This window comes from Dendronephthya gigantea, unplaced genomic scaffold (assembly GCF_004324835.1).
Source record: "Dendronephthya gigantea isolate DGI-Jeju-01 unplaced genomic scaffold, DenGig_1.0 000005F, whole genome shotgun sequence".
In the NCBI taxonomy this organism is placed as follows: domain Eukaryota; kingdom Metazoa; phylum Cnidaria; class Anthozoa; order Malacalcyonacea; family Nephtheidae; genus Dendronephthya; species Dendronephthya gigantea.
Genome location: NW_021163015.1, coordinates 863,234 through 883,885, shown reverse-complemented (window position 1 = coordinate 883,885; position 20,652 = coordinate 863,234). Strand labels below are relative to the sequence as shown.

General features: G+C 36.1%; 1 protein-coding gene and 1 long non-coding RNA gene across 2 annotated transcripts; both read left to right on the top strand.

Moving 5' to 3' along the window:
• The first annotated feature begins 428 nt into the window (after window positions 1-428).
• Window positions 429-19,076, top strand: LOC114516179. Its single transcript, XM_028535581.1, has 20 exons — window positions 429-574; window positions 844-918; window positions 1,299-1,394; window positions 5,433-5,577; window positions 5,945-6,075; window positions 6,143-6,282; window positions 6,561-6,776; window positions 6,936-6,975; window positions 7,332-7,372; window positions 7,783-7,847; window positions 8,110-8,333; window positions 8,623-8,699; window positions 8,885-8,925; window positions 9,026-9,121; window positions 9,240-9,278; window positions 9,992-10,111; window positions 10,682-10,811; window positions 11,428-11,507; window positions 12,497-12,567; window positions 17,262-19,076. Exons 1-20 carry the CDS (start codon window positions 510-512, stop codon window positions 17,347-17,349), a joined length of 1,980 nt encoding a protein of 659 aa, XP_028391382.1. The 5' UTR covers window positions 429-509; the 3' UTR covers window positions 17,350-19,076.
• Window positions 12,575-15,753, top strand: LOC114516180. Its single transcript, XR_003686277.1, has 7 exons — window positions 12,575-13,438; window positions 13,539-13,620; window positions 14,041-14,226; window positions 14,371-14,445; window positions 14,757-14,923; window positions 15,057-15,145; window positions 15,233-15,753. It is a non-coding gene; the product is annotated as an uncharacterized LOC114516180 (long non-coding RNA).
• Window positions 19,077-20,652: the final 1,576 nt, after the last annotated feature.

The window sequence follows — 20,652 nt, the reverse complement described above, 5'->3', positions numbered from 1 at the left end:
CTTCTTAAATTACGTTGTGCTGTTTGGATATCTAACAACATTTAGGTTAACGTTGGGACATGTCGAAGCTCTCGGAAGCTTTCGTCCAATTGGATAATGCTTTTCTATGCTTTCTAAAGAACGAAGCTATGCTATTGGTTGAAACAGAAATGTATTGTAAATTTCAGCCAATGAAAATCAAAATAGTTTTTTTGCCTTGAAAATAATTGTGGGCTTAAGTTTTTAATTTTTTGTGTTTTCAGGTACAGTATTTTCGTTAAAATAACGACTTTCTTCATATGTCACTTTGACAAAAACAATTCGCCGACATTTTTGAAAAATTTGCTGAGTACGCGTAATAATCCGAGATAGATCGACCAATCAGAGGCTGGAGTTTGCAATTGAATATTACTATTTACTAGTGCCAGGCTTCTCGAGTTGGAATTCAATATGGCGGCCAATTTGAAACTTCTCTCTTTAGCCGCTGGTTGAATTAAATAACAACTTCGTCGTTAATTAAGAAAAAGCTAATGTCTTCAAAGAGAAAACTTTACAAGCCGGCTCCTGCAGCCCAAACGCCACCTCAGGCTGCTAGGTGAGTTTGTAAATTACTGAATTTTGATATAGATATTCGGGAAAATAATGATAAATAACATAGATGTAACATTAACACATTATTAACATAGATGTCGGCGAATACAGGTTTTTCTTTAGATATTCGAAATAAACAAAACGGTTGATAGTATTAAAGATACTAATTCACATCGATCCCTCTAACAGATTTTTAACATAATGCACTATTGGCCTGGTATTCTATAATTGTACTGAGTAAATGATAATTTTGTTATATTTCCTAATTCCTAGGAGATCATTGCCCCAGGGTCATTTGACCTCTACTGATTCCAAACCACCTCTCACAGATTTCAGTCCAAGTGTTAGGTATGAAATGCTATTACTATATTTACCATATGTAACTGCATGGAGGCAATATAGCTTCAATGCCTCATGAAATTTTACTAGAATAAACATATGCTAGGTTAAAATCATGGCCAGTCAATGACTATGTTGGAAGCCAATGTATTGACATTGTTGAAGCATCATAATGAAGCGACCCAAAACATGTCAAATTGTCAATTGACAATGAAGCAATTGTTTGTTCAATCTTTGTCTGATATAAATTACAAAGAAAATGTTAGAGTATTGCCATTTTCAATGCACTGTAGCCCTCAACAATCAAACATGGACCAGCACAACTGCCTACCCTTTTCTAATCCTTGCATTTGACATCAGATGCCATGCCATTTATATTTATTTTTCAGTGAAGCTATTCAGTCGCCGAGTCTAAGGAGAGGAAAAACTCCAGGATCTCATGCAAAAAGATCTCTCGACTATAATTCAGCTATGGCTTCAACAGAGTATGTGTTATGCATTATAGATTTCTTACACACAGATGAGTTTAATTTAATCCAGAGCACTTTTTCAGTCTTTCACGATGTTTTTAGCAATTCTACTTTGAAGATATGTAAATTAGTGATGAGTGTTATTTGTATGGGAAAACATCCATGGAGTAAATAAACACAGAAGTTTCATAGTTTTGAATTCACATCTCTTAAACTGTGGAATTAACACAGCCATAAAATGTCGAATGAAATAATAACAATTATTCGCCGAAGGCTAGGTGAATATCGCGATACTCACTGAGCCTGAGGTGAATAATTGTTTTAGTGTAATTGCAAAGGTGTTTGTTTTTTAAAAATAAATCTGTTGTAGAAAATGCACGTTTTACAAACCGAAGCAAATACCACTTTTTACTGTGTTTCAAATAAAACGTTGGAAAATGTTCTACAAAGTAGTTTTTAACTTGAAAACAATTGTACTCCGAATTTTTTCACTTCTTTTGTGCTTTTAGTTGCAGTACTTTCGTTAAAATAACGTCTTTTTTCATCTGCCACTTCACTTGAACAAAAACAACTCGCCGCCATTTTGAAAAATCCGCTTAGAATATTATCGCGTCACAGTCGGAGATCGATCGACCAATCAGAGGCCAGGATTTTTAATAATCACCTTTGTAATTATACCAAAAGATATTATACGGTAAAATACAAAAATTAAAAAATTCTGCTAATTTAAAACTTTCCTAGATTTAATTAGTACTAATGTTATTATGCCTAATGTTTAAAAAAGTAATTTACTCAAACTAAAATTTAAAAAGCTCCTGCAACCAACCTTACCGTTCAGTCGAATTGCGACTAAATGACGAGGCTTCGTGGTAAACGGTACTGACACGTTTTTTCCGCAGCAAAATTGTTTGTAAATTTAATACTCACGCGTAAAATAGAACTAAAATAATTTAGGAGAAAAACATACCGTAAATTTGATCAAAAAATAATTTTTATTCAAACGTTTATATTCAAAGAAGAAATCTATTAAGGGCTCTTGATGAAATCGTCATATTTCCTCCGTGGCTGCCAAAATTTGGCGGTTATGACGTCTCCATATTGAACAAATATAGACGAACGTTTGACGTAATTTCGTGCCACATCTATGTTGTAAAAAATTATTGTATTCTATACATAATTTATTCTACGAAATGGTGCTTTTTAAAGCAAGTTTATGGTAGCTTTTATTGTAGTCTGCGATGTAAACGCTTCGTATTTAAAAGAGAGCGCTATAAGCGTTTGCATTGAAACTCCAAAACTTGTCACGTGGATATTTCCAAAAAAAGTGGGAATCGTATGTGATTGGTTTGTGGTTAATTTATGCATTAGAGTATAATTATTTCAAAATCGTCCCAAATTATTCCGCCATGGTGTTTAAATATCTCGTCGATACCGGTCCGATGTCATCCCAGCTGATTTAATTGCCGGGGCCGGTTGTAGGAAAACCTGGATAGCGCTACCCAGTATCCATCGGATCGTGATTTTTTCAATCGCTTTAAATTGCCCATCTATAATAACCTGGTTTAAACCTTGGTCCGCTTGAGAGTGCGTAAAGAATAATTTCTATTTTTGCGAACTTATGCCCAGTGGTAGTAGCCCGCGTGACTCAAGAACCTGGTGGAACAACCGCTTAAAATCGTATACCTACCACCTATAGGTTCATATAATGTGACCATGATTAAATGTGCCCTGATTAAAATAACCGAGGTGGAAAATATGCGATATAAAAAACGTGTTGTTATAATAACCTTATCCTTAAAATTAGTTCTTAAAATGTCTTGAAAAATAATTTTATTCTGGGCCAGAAAAAAGATACACTATTTTAATGACTTAGACGCGATGTATATTTTTTGATCTAATGTACATTGTGTGTATACTAGTAAGAATGCACATATACTCTATAAATGCAAATTAAGCAGGAAAATTGTTTGTGTCTATTCAACTAAAGTAAGATACATGTCACATAATTTGTGCGTTTCAACACCAATATCCATATCTTTTTACTACGCCTCCTGGACAACACCTTTGCATTCCGCGGTGGTAGTTGGTACTGCCGCAGCAAGAGCTGCCAAAGCGTCTTGAAAGAACTTTGCCACCACAGCAGACCGAGCGTCCAGCATTATAGTTGGTTTTACCACAACAAGAGCTACCAGAACGTCTTGGAAAAGCTTTGGCACCGCAGCAGACTGAATGTCTATCATCGAAGTTTGTGCTACCGCAGCATGGTTTACCAGAACTTCGTGAGAGAACTTTCTCAAGACAGCAAAGTGAAATGCTATAGTCGTAGTTGGTTTTGCCACAACAAGAGGTACCAAATCGTCGTGGGAGGACTTTGCCACGACAGAAAACTGAGCGTCTACGATCGTAGTTGGTTCTACCACAACAAGAATCACCAGAACGACGTGGAAGAACTCTGTTATGGCAGCACACAGATCGTTTACGATTGTAGATGGTATTGGCACAACAGGATTTCTTAGAACTTTGTGAGAGAACCTTGCCACGACAGCAAACCGAGCGCCTGTAATCGTAGTTGGCACTACCACAGCACGAGTTTCCGGAACTTCGTGGATGAACCTTACCTTTACAGCAAATAGATCGTATAATATCGTAGTTGGTTTTACCACAACAAGATCCACCAGAACGTCTTGGGAGAACTTTGTTACCACAGCACACAAAGTGCCTCGTATGGTAGTTGGTACCACCACAACAAAAGCGACCGTGACGTTTTGAGAGAACTTTGCCACGACAACAGACTGAGCGTTTGTGATCGTAGTTGGTAATACCACAGCAAAAGCCTCCTGTACTTGGTGGGCGAATTCTGCCATCACAGCAAATATGAGTTACCTCATTGTAGGTTCTGCTGCCACACACAGAACGAAGATCTCGTACTTTCGCTTCTTCGGTGGCCTTTGCTAAATTACGAAAAAAAGTCAGAGAGGAAAATTTATGGCCAGGAAGCAGTTCACAAAATATCCACTAAACTTACCTGGTGTAATATTAATGTCCGATGCACAAATCCATGTACAAACTATGAACAGCCACTTCATATTAGCAGTATATTTGTTGCTGATTTTCGACAAATAGTCAGACAAACTTTCCTCTTGCTGTTTCAAACGACTATAAGGTTATGCCAAGCTCTTGCATCATAGCCGCCGGTCAGATTGTTACTTGAAAAACTGACAGGCGAATCAGCGTAAAATATAAATAGTAAAAAATACTCTTTATTATGTGTAGTTCAAGAGTCTTGTCCGGCTGTAACATTATTGTGGAATATTGAAAACCAATATCCCACGCGTTCGACGTAATTTGGTTATATACAGGGTGGCCAATACCAATTTAACGGAAATTTGCGACGCATTAAGTGTTTAGTCATAGGCAGCCCGGTCAATGCGGTACATCATTACGTCATACTATCTTGATAGTGCGTAATGACGTACAATAGTATGCAATGATGTACTATTACGTAAGTCATGCTATCTTATACACAAGGCTCAGACTCAGTGAATATCGCTGAATATGTAAAAACCTCGTCTTGGTTTTAATTTTTTTCAGCGATATTCACCTTCCCTTCAGCGAATAATTGTTAAATAAACACAGGAAAAAAAGTTTTCTATTTATTTTATAATATAACTTATTAAATGTGTACATGTGTACATTGTTTTAAATTCAATTCAATTACAAATTCTCACTACATTACTTCGCTTGTCAATTTCGGCGGGAAAAATTCCGTGTTTCTATACAGTTACAGAAACACGCTTCTCGACCAATCAGCACCAGGGTTGCCATATTGCTGAATAAATTAGCCAAATATTATCACCATAATCGTTGATTGTTTTCTTTGTTTGAAAAAAATAAATCAAAGGGCCGACTATAACAACGTTTGGCTTCTTTTTTCAGTAATCTGGCAACCCTGAGCAGCACGTGCGTGCTATAAATGTTATATTATAATAACCAACGCTAAATAATTTTGCCCGTTTTGGAGAAAAATATAATCTTGAATTAATCTTAAACTAGGAAACCAAGCTCTCCTTCCCGCTACGTATCTCCTTCCATTACTCATTCTCCCGCCAAAGTTCAGCCATCCGCATCCTTGTCGCTCTCAGAACCTGAAGATGAAGTCAGAAAAACAGAAGTAGAACCTTCTGCTCCTTCTTTAGAGGTTTGTTTTAGGCTTGTACACAGATAGGACCATGCATGGATATGTGGGGTTATTTGGATAAGACTGCGATAAGTGGCTCCTATGGCTGTACGTCTGCGTAGGGCATTTGGCAAACCTGCCGTAGAAGCTGTTAAGGCCCGTTTACACTGGCAATTTTTGCTGCAATTATGTGTGCGATTTCCTTCTTTTGATAGATGTGAACGTGTGAATTAGTTACGAATGTTAAAATAAGAACTCTTGTACATCAGAGCATTCGTAACTAGTCACTCGTTCACATCTACCAAAAGAAGAAAATGGCACATAAAATCGCACCAAAATTGCAAGTATAAACGGTTTTGTTTTGATCAACCATTTCTGTTACGTTTAGTCGTCTGTTTTGGCGGTAGATGCCACTAATCGTCACGCCAGCCGTATCGACAGCGAGGTCCCAATCAAAGCAAGTTACATAAAGTCTCCTGCCAAAGTTGTCTGCCATTCGCCAAAGAGAAAAACTGCGAGGTACCTGTAAAATGTCTGCGTGCGTCTCTGCGCTTTCTCTCTTCCTAACTAAGGCTTTTCTTTGCAGTCACGTGAGAGGTAGTCCTCACCATGGCAACGCGGGCAAGTTCGTCATTCCAGTGGAAAGCGTTCCTTCTGTGAATGTTTCAGCTATTTTACCTCGTAAAAGTGAATCCCAATCATCTTGTAGTCCACCCCTAAGTGAAGGTATTGATATTATTCACTATAGCTGGTCAATTTTTATCATTGAACTCTATAATAACTGGAGTTTTTCTTTCTTTGTTGGGAGAATGGTAATGTATCAGGGGGGAAAGAAAATTTTCCTAGGGTAAAGGGGGGGAGTACAATTTTTTAAACAGGGATGAAAATTTACTCTTAGGGTGGTGCGCATCTTCGTCCACCCACCCAAATTATCCGTCCATGGACCATGATTAATACAAGCTTGGATATATTCTAGTTCCTAATCTCCAATACGCTTTATACAGATGGTTCTTTAAGCACGGTTGCCGGCAGCCCTGTTGATCCTCGAAGCAAGGCCGTGGAAACAGTTGTTGTTCAAGAGAAGGGCAATCCGAGATCGTTTGTGAGTTTTCTTGACAGCGGCTCGTGTTCGGATATGTCGGAACCTACAAGGAAAGATATACAAAGTATTTGTAACCAATCAGAAGTTCGCGCTGGGCAACCTAACTTTGACGAAACGGGTGAGCGACTATTTCGAAGGGAACAGGGACCCGATATTAACGGGTTTTTTTAGGCTGAATATCGCTAACACAATATTGGAGTTAAAAATTTTCAAGTAAATGAAAATATGACATGTTTTAAAACCTGTTTAAAATCATTTTTCACTCGATCGCATTTAGGTGTGTCAAGTATTGCTGGAAATTCAAGACTAGACAGTGGGTGGGTGAAGTTGTATTGAAGTATTTATTTTCGAATGTGTGCAAACAGAAATGCGCTTGACCTGCGTGCGTCCACTGCGTTGTTGAACATTTAAATTTTGAAAATGCAGAGCGTTAAAATTTGACCTATTTTTCTTCAATAGTTACTTCGTGAATAGTAATTTTTATACTTATCACTTTTGAGAAAGGAAAAGCAAACGAATTTGTTAAAATAGTTTCAGTAAATATACAGCGATTAAAATCAATTTCGAGGTAAACCTCAAACAGATGTGAAATCTCTTTATAAGAAATGAATAAGTAAGAATTTACTCGCCCTGATGTAACTTATTGTACATATGAATCACATGCGTTTTCCAGTTTCGACGAAGTCGCACGGAAGAAAAAGAAAAAGACAAGAGGTAAACGAGAGACGATTTAGAGATACATCATCACGATCTATCATCAATATGGTAGTACCTCGACTAGAGTTTAGGGTGACTTTACATAGGTGTAAGAGTTTATAGTTTAGAGTTGCGATAAAATTCTGTCCCTGGAAATTACCTGTAGAGACCACTTGATTCCAGGTGACTTTACATGGGAGTAAAGATTTTGGATTAGGTTTGGATTACAACTAGGATTAAATTCCGACACGATGAGTAGCTATAGATTTGAGAGTCTGGAGATCTATAGTCTGGAGTTTAAATGTCAGCAAATCCAGTTGACTTTAGAATAGAGTAAGAATGGTTTGGTCAGAGTTGCGGTAAATTCTGTATCAATTAAGTGCTAGTTGTTCGTACTGCAGACTGACTGGAATCATTTTCGTTTCTAGTTGTTCAATCCAAATACATGACCTCTGCGATGTCGAGAATTGGAGATAAACCTGGCGGTGCGAAGGTAAGAACGACTCCTTCTCTCTTTCTTATTTGTTATACGAGCAGATGATGTAATAATTAAAACACGCGAAGAAGCGTTTTATTATATTTAAAAAGAGTTAGTTAAAGTCAAATCATGAGGTTAGATTCTTAAGAATGGACTCACAATTTTCTAGCGGTGGTTCTCATCTCCTCTGCAACACCAGAAAACTCATCCTTGAGTTAAACCAAGACCCGAAAGTTTCAAAACACAGACGTGTTGTTTTATTTCTATTTTTATCCAGCGAAGCGACGGTCAACCGTCACGAAATGCACCAGTCACCAGAACTTCAGCGAAATCCAAGAAGCCCAGGGCTGCTGGGATATTGGTGGCCGCGCCGAAAGAAACAGGGAACGAGTCTATTGTGACGAATGTGAAAAAACCTCTCCACACATCAACCCCGGCTGAAGTGCCCCATCAGTTTGTTCCCGAGGATAGCAAATCCAATACTGCTCTAAAAACTGAGAGGTATATGCAAACAGAAACGCCTATTTCCCCTTTAAGTCTGATCATTGGCAATTTCTGCTGCCACGTTTAGCGTCATATTCTTCTTTTGATAGATTCAAACGAGCAAAAAGTTCTAAATGCCTCAGTGTAAGGTCGCCCCCTTCTGAAACCCTCTAATTTACACGCTCGTTAACATCTGCTAAAAGACGATAGTCGCAGAAATAATTCCAAGTGTATATATAAACGGGTCAAAAATTGCCTCTTGTGTAAACACATAGATTTAGGTTTACTGAAGTAATCTTTTCGGTAGGTCTTCTCTACCTGCTCATCTCACGCCTTCACACTTAACAACAAGTAAAGAAAAAGGGCGGAGTAAAGCAAGCAAAGGTAAAATTAGTTGTCAATTTGAATATTATAGGATTCACAATCCTGGTTATACGAGGATGGTGTGAGTGTTGGTACTCACACAATTAAAGGAACGCAATTGAGGGTTTTGCCTCGTTATTTCTTATATTGGCATCATGGTGTGTTGGTCTATGTGTGTAGTGTTGGTCTTAATGATTCCGTTTCAGATGTATCCAGCAAAGAGATCAAATCAGAACGGCCAACTCAGGTTAGCGCTAGAAAACCGCTATGTTTTGATCCAAATTTCCACAACATACTTCTGTGTCTGAGCTGTTGTAAATCATTCTGAAGTTGTTTAAACCTTTTAGACTCGATCTGGCAAGCAGACTGGTGTTGAAACCGGCCAACTTCAGCTCGACCTAATGCATGCCAGACTGTGTCAATGGCGGTTTTTGCGACTAAAGGTATGACACCACAAAATCTAGCAAAGTATGTCACTTCATCATGAAGCAAAGGGGAACATAGTATTTTATACTTAAAAAATATTTTTGATAAATTATGTTCATTCATTTAAACAACTAGCAAGAGAAAGCTTTTAAAGAACAAGAGAAGAAAGTTCAGGTAAAGGAAAAAGCTCGACTTTTTTATGCACGCAATACGTCATAACGTGGTGATAATAGTCGTATTCCATAATATGACGTCATAGCAATTACGAAGACATCAACGTCCCAAAGGAGGAGGAATTTGAAATCGACACAAATGCGAGCGAATCAAGTTTTTATGTTTATTATTTTATTATTTTATTAAATAATAAAACAAATATTGAATTCGTTTTTCACATCAATATTAAATATTATTAAGGCCACAGCCTTCGGTTTCGGTTGATAACAACAAATTTCAGCTTTATAATTCTTCATAAAATTATCATGTTCAACCTCATATTCAATCTCATAAATATCACGCGAAGCAAAATTTGGGTGTAAGATTGATGGCAATTTGGCTTTGTATTAAAATAATTTTTTATAACTGTCCATCTCAACTAGGGAGAATTTCGTTTTAGACCAATCAGCATCTTTGTTTACATTTTCAATAACCCAATCAGAATTCATAAATTTTGACTACTTCCGGTAAAAGGTACATTATTTACCCCTTTACATGAAGTATTAAAAATTTAGGTATTCTGATTGGCTTTGCCTGAAAAATGTAAACAAATATTCTGATTAGTTTAAAACGAAATTCCACCTTGTTGCTCATCTCAAGTTTAGATTAAAAACTATCCATTTACGTTTCACGGTTGAGTTTTTTTTGCTGTCTCATAATGATTTATTTTGTAGCAATGGTTTTATTCCATGTCAGAGATGACTCGGAAGGAAAGAGAAAAGAATCACGAGCTGCGAATGAATTTAAATAAAAAACTAAAAGAAGAAGAAATTGATAAGCAACTCGAGTTGCAGGTAAGGTAGTATGCCATGAATGCCCCCCCCCCGCTTCATAAGTTGAGAATACATACTTGGCAACAAACATAGCTGAGGAAGCGGGGGGGGGGAAATATGAAAATATGTTATTAAAACAAATATTAAATCTCAACTGTAAATCATCCAATCAGAAAGCTCGATTTGTACCACGTGATCAGTAAATTAATCATGGAGTTCCATCGAATTTTTTCACATTATGCTATAAAAGTCGAATACCCCTCGCTCCAGGACTATAAATGATAAGTATAGTATATTATCTATAAATATTTTGCAGTAGTTTTAAAGTATCCCATGTTTAGTGCCTTTACAAAGTTTACGAAATATTGTAACATGCAGGACATAGTCCTGCGGTATCCTTTTTTCGCGCGTAATTTTAGGATTAGGATTAACACTGATCAACCATAAACCTAATCCAAGACCTAATCCTAACCTAAAATCAAGGAAGAAATTCGTGTATTTAGGATTTACAAAATGTGATTTATTGCCCTATATTTTACTCTGTATACTGTGTTATATTCTTCAGAGAAATAAAGCTTCTCTCTTCAATAGTTGAAGGTCTTAAGAACACTGGATGAACAAACTCGTCGCCTGTTTCCAAACTACGAGAAATTCTACGAAGGCATTGACACAACCAGACATCACATCTCTTTACAAGACATTCTCATACCACAAAATGAGGGTAAGTCTGTTGATGTGGCCACGTCGTTCTTAAAAACCACCTCATTAGTTTAAGTTTTTTAAGGGGGCTAGCTTACATTGGTTTCTGCATGAGAATCGCTTCTGCTTAATGCCTGGCTTCCATTTACTGATTTAAACCCCGTTTACACTACATTCGATTTATTGGCACGGCACAGCTAAAATTGTTACCCGTACCCAATTTTATTAGTGTTCAGGCTACCAAAACAAAGGCCGAGCACAGATGAAATGGGTACAGGTACCCATTTTAGCCGTGCCGTGCCAATAAATTGAGTGTAGAGTAAACGGGGCTTTAGTCGTGCCTGTTGTGAATATGTCAAGGTGGCTGATGTGATAGAATAATATTATGCACTTAATGTATGCTCCCGAGGAAAATAGTGAGTTTTGTTTTCCCAAGAGTCTCAATGTTACAAACGATAAATTTTGTATTTAACTACGATTCAACTATTTTTTTTAACAATTCAACAATTTGAGAGTTCCATACATGTGATACAACGGGTCACTGATGGTATATAGTTTTGCATACGTTCAATTAGTTTTCGCGACGCATGCGTCATGCGACGTGTATATGTGTATATATTATATGCATTTTCTTCCAGACGAAATGCTAGACGCTTTACAAGAGTTTGAAAGCAACGCCGAAGAAGTGGCCCAACTTCTTCAAAACAACGAGTCCAAAGTACGTATACGTGGCAGGAATTTCAGACGCCGAATTTCTCATGTGTAGAACCTGATGCCTCAACTGTAAAACGCGGCTTGACGCGTTCACTGAGATTTCGCCGTTTGACGTGTGCAGTTCACGATTTCAACCGCTGAAAGTATATTTTTACGTATCATTTCAGCGTTTTCTTATTTCCATTGCGTTTCGTTTCACGTAAGACTGGTTGTTCGAAAGGCGTTTAGCCGCTTAAACGGTTGTTAAGCCAAAATTTAGAAATGCACTCTCATGCATCTTGTGAATGACTGAACCTAATCTTATGCATTAAATATCTACTTCCAATAAAAATAAAGCTGTTTACATCGAAATATTTCAGCTCATTTGTCCAATAAATATATCATTTTGTTTTCCATTTTCAACTTATCCGCCGTTCAAGCTAAACGCTTTTCGAACAAACGGCCCCAGTCCTATAGGCTATAATAAGCTTATTAGATATCTCAATTTTGTTACCGTAATTTCCTAGCCTGTTTTCAATAAAATGAACTTTTTTTTTAAGAAAGCGGCTACCGCTATATTTAATAATACGTCTGGCAATATGGCGGTTAATCGCAATATCGTAGTTCGATTGTCGCTTCTTTAAATAAAAGTTCTTTGTAAGCCTGTGAACGACGTTTGGTTATGAAAATAATGAAATATTCCGAATAACTGGAAGCAATTTCACAGCGAAACTAACTCTTTATATTTTATGTAAATGTTGAAACGTTCTAACGTGTGGTAAAAATAAGAAATTAAATTTCAAATTTTTATCAACGTCAAACCACTAACATGAAGGCGCAGTTTGTGGTTTTCCGTAAAGGTCAAACTAAAACTTTCTATTGAGTTTAAAGTCTTTGTTTAGGTTTATTTGCATTAGATTCGGCACATGAAAAGGCTCGACGTCTGAAACGGGCCTGTAATTATAGACTTTCCGATATCTCTACAAAGTAATGTTTATCTTATATACATTCTAGATTCTGTCATTTTCCGGTGAAATGCAAACACTGGCCGAAATCGTGCGAACGGAGGCTGAAGAACAGGAAAGGTAAAATATGAATTATAGGGCCGGCTTCCAGAGGATACACTGTTAATTTTGAGGTGCTAAACTAGCACCAACGTAGGTGTCAAATCAGCACAATGCAGTGGTGCTAAATAGAAAGTGCTATTTTGACACCAATTTCGGCGCTAATTTAACACCATCAAATCTGACATTACGCTAAAAGTGCCAATATGACACCTTTTAAATTCAGCACCATTGTAATGTGTTGAAATAACACCTCTGTTGCCGACGGAAAGTGCTAAAATAACGCTATATTGAGAGCTAAAGTACGGGGTGTCAAAATAACACTAAATGGCGGATAGGAAAAAAGCGGTTCTTTAAGTAATTATTGGAAAATAAGTCCGTATTTTCGATTCATGATCAGATGTTTTGGAACAAGAAATTCCTGTGCGTTTTGGCACAACTATTCATCTGAGTGATCTGACGACATGGAAATTCGGCTTGTTCTGATACAAAAAAAACGATAGAGACGAATACTAGACAAATGGTACATCGATAGTATCGATATTCGATAGTGATTCATTGTCCTTTTCATTTTATCAAACTATGTTATTCCGCGCTATATTTTCGGACTGCCTATGTATTGATTGCTACAAAGTATTTATTTCGCAATCGCCTGCGCTATATGTATGTCCATATAAGGAACAAAATGTAACACGTGATCAGCGCCTGCATGCAAATTTTTGAGCGCGTCGTTTGAAAACTCTTTTGAAACGTACTTCATACTGCCATGTTGAAGACGTTTTGAGCGTTATTTCTTAACTATTTTGGTACTTCTGAATATGCTGAACAACAACGAACTCACATAAGGAAATATCAAGACAATTGGCCATGACATTATCTCAGAAATATCTTGGTAAGTTGAATTGAATTGAATTTGATTGAGTACGGTGGTCCATGTTCGCTCAAACGGCCAAATCGCCAAACAAACAAATGTGTGTTATTTTTTATTATAGAGAAGCCAAATGAATTCTACTTTTAATACTGCGATGATCTCTTTAGCAATCTGGGTCAAAGAAAATATCATTGCAATAATAGGTATCTATTCATGTTTATTTTTTTTATCGTGATTTTATGAAGCATCTGCGCTAGTCTCTTATATTGATGTAATTTAACGATATTTTATCCTATATTAACATTTGACAATTTATGCTCTATTTTGATACATTTGATGTTAGAGAAAGTTTTTTGTTTAATGAAATATCAATGCCTGTGTAGTATATCTTTTGATAAAATTATTAAGAAGTATAATCTGCTACAGGTTAGCTGAAAGTACTATTAATAGCCTGCTGAAAAATTTGAGTTTAACATGTATTCTAACAATTATTGTCAGTCATTCAATTGCCCAGCTATTGATTGTGTTCTATAGTAACGTTGAATTGTGGACTGATACATTTATCAACTATAAATAAGTCTACAATATCTATATGATTAATTATTATTCTTTTCTATTTTAAGTTTTCACCAAGAGTGAACAAAGGCTTCAATGTGGAAAATTAAGGGGAAACTGTAATTCTAATGATTCACTAGGGAATAAGGGATGTGTATACAATTAATGTATCCAACCATGGAAGAAAAACAAAGTATTTCACCTATGAAAATTTAGAAATATCCCTTCCTTGCTGACTCAATTGTGGTGGAACAGTAAGTGATAACCTTGTTGTTATACATAATCTTTATGATTATCTATGTGTACCACCTCTATGATACCCTGGATCTGACTTGTTAAACATCTGGAATGGATCTGACTTGTTAAACATGTTGATAATTCAATTTATTTTGATACAGGGTTCATGGATCATAACAAGGGCAAGGGTAGAAACAATTTAAGAAAAATATCCTGCACTCCAGCTTATTACAGAGGTAAGTTTGCTTTTAGTTTACATCATTTATATTGATATAAAGTACCTGTTTGATTGATATCAAGTGCTCTATTTCAACACTTTGCCATAATTCTTGTTGAGAAACTATCCAAACAGATAATTGACTGCCAAATTTCTTTGTTCGACATAATACCCATGTGTGCTAGTTGGCAACTTTTTAGTTAGCCTGTCATATTTCGTGTAAAATTCTCATTAATATTTTAGTTAATTGACAGAGTATGGGTTCTAAATTACCAGTAGAATAATTTTCTTTCACAATGTATCTAGCATACTGTATTAATTCTTTTTTAGGTAAAAGCTGAATTTTAAACAGTAAACTACAAGTTGATCCATGATATGGTTGGCAAATTTCAATCCATTGATTCAGAAAAATGTTTTGGACTATGCCAAGAAATGTAACAAGAAAACTACATTGGTTCTTATAAACAGAGTGGAGAGAGCAATTGCTGGGAAATCAGGTAAATCATGCGATTAATAATAATTTGTCAAAGCCAATGGCACAATTACAATATTATAGCAATACAGGCTATTGCTACATGAAATATGGCCTATTTAGAATCTATCTATATTGATAAACAATTTTTTTAACAGACATCAAGAGCACAGTTGCTTAGATTTTGAAGGAACTATTGAAGGAGAATGCAGGAGAATCTCAGTCTCTCTTCTTTAAGATTTGTTCTGTAAGTGTAAGAAACTCTGCATGTGGGCTGATTTTGTTTTTTAAACACTTTTAAAGTCCTTTTAAAAACATTGGTTTCTTATTATAGGTTGTTGATTCCATAGATCAGGATAATTGGTTCAGAAGACCTTTCAGATGTTCAAACTTTGATGATTGCGGTGGAGGGGCAAATGTTAACTTATTCAAGAACAGACTCGACCCTATTTTATCTACTAAACATGGAGTACATTGCTGGTGTGGCAAATGGAAACTGCTCTCGTCAGGAAGCCTTAGCCTTAGGACAAAAACTTTTAAAGGACGTTAAGTACCCTAGACATTTTATACACTCTTGTACATAGATTTTCCTGTCACAACATATGTAGAAATAAATATTTTTAAATCGCATTTTGTCCACTTTGTATGATTATAGCTTATGCTATTTAGTCGCTCCATTGCTAGCGCTAAAAGTGCAAAAACTAAACCACACAAACTTCGGGTGTTAGATTAACACCATAAATTGGCGTAAAAGTAGCACCAAAGATCGTGCTAATTTGACACCTTATTTCGCGGTGTCAATTTAGCACCCGAAATGGTGTTATTCTGTACCTTTTTATCTGACACCTTTTTTGGTGTCAATATGACACCGCAAAATTAACAGTGTATATATAGGGATTTAGCTGTCGAAAACTATATTTGTGATCAACAATACCTCCGACATGACGACAACTATATAAAAGATATCGAAAACTAAAAAGGTCTGTCACGCATGTATAGTTGTCTACAACTAAATGTCAACTAATAGTTGTCGAAGCTTTCATTTTTTGGCGTTTTATATCGTGTGAAAACGTTTATTTTAGTTGCGGACCACTTTTAGATGGCCGCGCTAAATTCTGCCAGCTTTTGCATGTCAACCTTTTTAATTGCCGGTTGCTAAATCAGTAGCTAAAAGCCGGTTAGCTTAACCCTACCCTACATGGGTTAAAGCACATCTATACATCGATATTTTACTCGCATGTTTACAAAGTTGAATATATTTTTCCATAAATATTTTCTTGACTGACAAAAGTCGTATTTTGTAAAGGTTTTAAAACGTCATCAACGTTCGAAGAACGTTCGTTTATAAGAGCTTCCCATGCATAGCGTGCTTTTTTTACGTGTCTCATTATACTATGTAAATGTACCACCCGAAACTTATTTCAAGACAGTTCAGTTCAATTTATTTTTCGTTTTAAATTGCAATGCACTCATAAAAATTTTAAACCTTGGTTGAAATTAACAATGATTAAGCTAATCGCATATATATAGAGAGATACATATAGTTTGAATTGTCGGCACAATGAGAGGGGCATATATATAGAATAAAATCTGCGATGCTATTGGCTTTACGGTTATTTTGAATACGGAAAATTTTAAACCTTTAACACTACCTTGGTTATATAAAGATATTTTGCGATAGTTTTCAAGATTCATTGATTTTCATCATTGCATGCATGTTGGTCATGCACCGAAACATTTCATATAATATATTTTATCTTAAATTCGTATGATTAATATATATGTGATTGCCATTAATATAAGACACAATTAAAATACAAAACTCTCGATCGTTTCAAAGTGTTTTTCAAAGTGTAGTGATGCATGCGAAAAGCAATGAATTCGCATGAACTTGCGTTTTTATTTCTCCCAACTTTACAGACGTTTTCTTATATATTAGCTACACGCAATTCAAAAACTCCTCTGTCCAAAGTAGAATTGCATTGCAAGTTGGGAGAAAAATTGCCTCGTGTAGCACGACCATCAACAGATTGTGTTCTTAACAAGCGAGGAATTGCAGATTTTATTGTATATAGTGTACTCTCTCATTGACATGTGCTGACAAGCAAAGTTCTCGCTTATATGTGCTTGGCTTTACGGTTAATTATTTCTCTCATGCAGAGAAATAGTTTATATAGTTAAACTGGCATGCTCATAACTCAAAACCAGGCATGCACTGAAATATATATTAGCATGATATATTGTAATATATTCCTGGTTATATGGGATATATTTAGCATGAGCAAACTTTCTCTATACAAGTTTAGCTCCAACCTTGAGAGTTAATTTGTGTTCAAAAATGTCTGTATTTATGCACATTGCAGATGTACCGAGTTACTGGCCGCTGCGAATTCACTTATTACAACGGAACAAAGCCTCAAAGCTGAACTGATTGAAAATAGTGAACGATAAGTATATACCATATCTAGCTATAGTTCGTTACTTCCTATAAAGCTCGCCTGTATATTAGCGTCTCGTTCAGTCTGTCCATACTGCGCAGGCAAGCAGTTACCACTATATTTTTCGCCTTAATTAAAGGTTTGGCACGTTTGACCTCGTCGGTCTAGAAAGAATTTAAGCTGTGAGCTCCGATAACTTAAGTATATTTTGATAAAATTAGCTCTATATATATCTATCACGCGATAGATATCTATTGATTATATGATCCAGCTACTATAGATCAAATTTTGAACATGCAAGAAGACAACACTACAGAAAAAGAGCGGTTAAGAATATAGGTGGCTGTGAGAAGTTGTAAAATGTGGAAAATATTTGCCTAAAAAGTTTGCGAAAGTGAACTTGTTTAACGCGAATTATAAGTAACCTATTATATCTGCCATTATAATAAGGTTATTTTTCTGTGCGCAATGTATAAATATAGGCCTTATACATCTGCTACAACGTTACAACATTTCTAAACTTTACAGTTTTAATAATTTTAAGATGTTCTTTCAATAGTTGTAGGGCTGAATTTCAATGTGTCTCATTAATTCTAAGAAACTCGCGTGCTTCGTTTTCTAACAATTTATTATGTCAATTAATGGATTTCCGGCTGAAAGTTAATGTCTTTGTAATCGTAACATGCAGTTTCGCGTGTCGGGACCGCATGAAGTTTGAGTTGAAATAGATTTTATGATAAGCTAAAAGCCACACAGCATGGAAAAACAGCAACATGTCCCTTTCTTTGCGACTAAGTATAAACATATATTGTATGCTATTTTCATTCCTGGAGTTTGTTGTACGAAGGTTGGATATTTCTATTCACTATAGCCTATAGGTATATTGATACTTTTAACCTCTTTCAAGATGCTTGAAAGGCAATAACTACTGAAATGCATGCAGGCGAAAAAAATAAAGATAAACGTTGTCTCATGTGGTGTTTAATCAAGTTTTTGTGAAATACGGACAATTTTAGAATACTTTAAAAAGCCACTATCCGCTAGATAGTGCGCTATCCAACTTTCGTTGACGCCTGCCATGGCTAGTGGGGGGGGACAGGGGGGTCAACATCTCCCGCCTCCCGTACCTCCTCTTCTGCCTCCCGTACCTTTTTGCGAATTGTCTCCCGCCTCCCGCCCATTTTCTATTAACTTGGCTATGTTGCTATATTAAGCTGTCCTATGTAATTTTGCTCATGACTGGCATCATAGACAATCCAAAAGACAGGGACTGGAAACGCTATTGTTTTTTCACGCGTAGTCCGTGATGCGGACAGCAGCGACATCAATGGCGACTCAATTCTAAAGTCAAAAACATTACGCAAGCATTCAAACGAAGTTTTTCGCCTCTGTTTGACCCAATATAGGTTTAAAAACCGGAGTAATAGAGTGCATCCACATAGATAATAATAGATAATAGAGTGCATCCAAATAGATATTAGATTGCATCCACATAAATAAGTGCATCCACAGATTTATATTTGTTAAAAAGATATAAATTACAAAACCTGAAGTGTATTAAAACTATAGTTACAGGGTTCGAAATGAGTGCAAACTTTGACAAAAACAATGGCGACTCAGTTTTTACAGTCAAAAATATTACGCAAGCATTGAAAGAGGTTTTTTGGCTCTGTTTGACCCAATATAGGTTTAAAAATCGGTTAAGTGCATCCACATGTTTATTTTGGTTAAAAAGATGTAAATGACAAAGCCTCAAGTGTACTAAAACTGTAGTTACAGGGTTCGAAGTAACTACAAACTTGACAACAACAATGGCGATGTTTTTGCGGTCAAAAACAATACCCAACCAGTCAAAGGGGGTTTTTAGCTCTGTTTGACCCAGTATAGGTTAAAAATCGGTTAAGTGCACCCAAAGGTCTAATTTGTTCAAAAGATGTGAATTACAAAGCCTGAAGTGTATTAAAACTAAGTTACAGGGTTCGAAGTGAGTACAAACTTCGACAACAAGAATGGCGACGTTTTTACAGACAAAAACAATACGCAAGCACTCAAAGGGAGTTTTTAGTTCTGTTTGACCCAATGTATGCTTAAAATTCGGTTAAGTGCACCCAAGGGTCTATTTTTGTTCAAAAGATGTAAATTAGGAAGCCTGAACTTTATTTAAACTAGAGTTCTAGGGTTCGGAGTAGGGGAAACAGAAATATCCATTTCCGGTTGATGCAAAAGTAGTAGCGTGAAAAAGGCCTTAATTTTACCAAACTGGCGAATCGCATAGCTATATTGATGCGCTAAATGCACTCACAGTGTATTTAAGACGACAAATTTCTGATATAACCGATATGGGATTGCTTAATTTTCAAGTTTCAGGGTTCGAAACATATTTACACTCTCGCGGATTTTTTTTCGTGTGCCATTTTGATGTAAAGGTTCCGATAAAAGTTAAGATTTGATTGCTATAAACTAGAGGAAAAAATATTAAATCATACATACCTTGAGGAATAATATCTATTTTTACAGTAATATAAATTTTCAATGTAAATAAAAATTTAAAAAATGCCAAAAGGCAAAAAATATAAAACAGGTTTGTGATTATTTTGGTTAAATTAGGGCAGGTTGTCAGGGCAACAGATAATTGCTACGTGATTTAGCCGCATCACGGATTGCACGCCAGCATCGCTGCTTTTATCACAGCGTTTCCAGTCCCTGTCTTTTGGATTGTCTATGCTGGCATCGAGTTTCAGTTTAACAGCTAATACGCCGAAATTTTGTGGCAATTTTGCAACCTATTGATTTTGTAATATCACGTTTTGTAGTTTTCTCTTGTCAGAAGGACAATTACTAGCACCGCCACGCTTGGCCGCTTTGTTGTATCAGTTATAATATACTGTAACTCCGAATGGAATCTTAATCTTAAAGGGAAAACTCGAAAACGTGATGTTCAACACCATTCAAATTTCTTTGATATTGCCAAAGAATTTCCTTGAAATGAGACGCAATTTCTTTGAAATTTCCTTGATTAACTGAAGTACTATTGGACACTATTCGTCAGTACTCATCAATACGTATATAGAGCAAGACAGTCATACATTTTTGGCGCAACTCTTAAAATGAAAGTACACGAGAATTTTGAAAGCTCTGAAATGGACTAAAATGTAAAATTCTAGAGTTATAAAATTGTTCTCAACGGCTGGGTTTCAGTCACGTGGTACATTTAGACCATTTAGCGCTTGGTGTCGACTCCAAAAGACCAAAAGGAAACACAGTTACCAGAGCAAGTTAATTTTTCATTGTAAATCCTAATGACTTGCTCATAGAC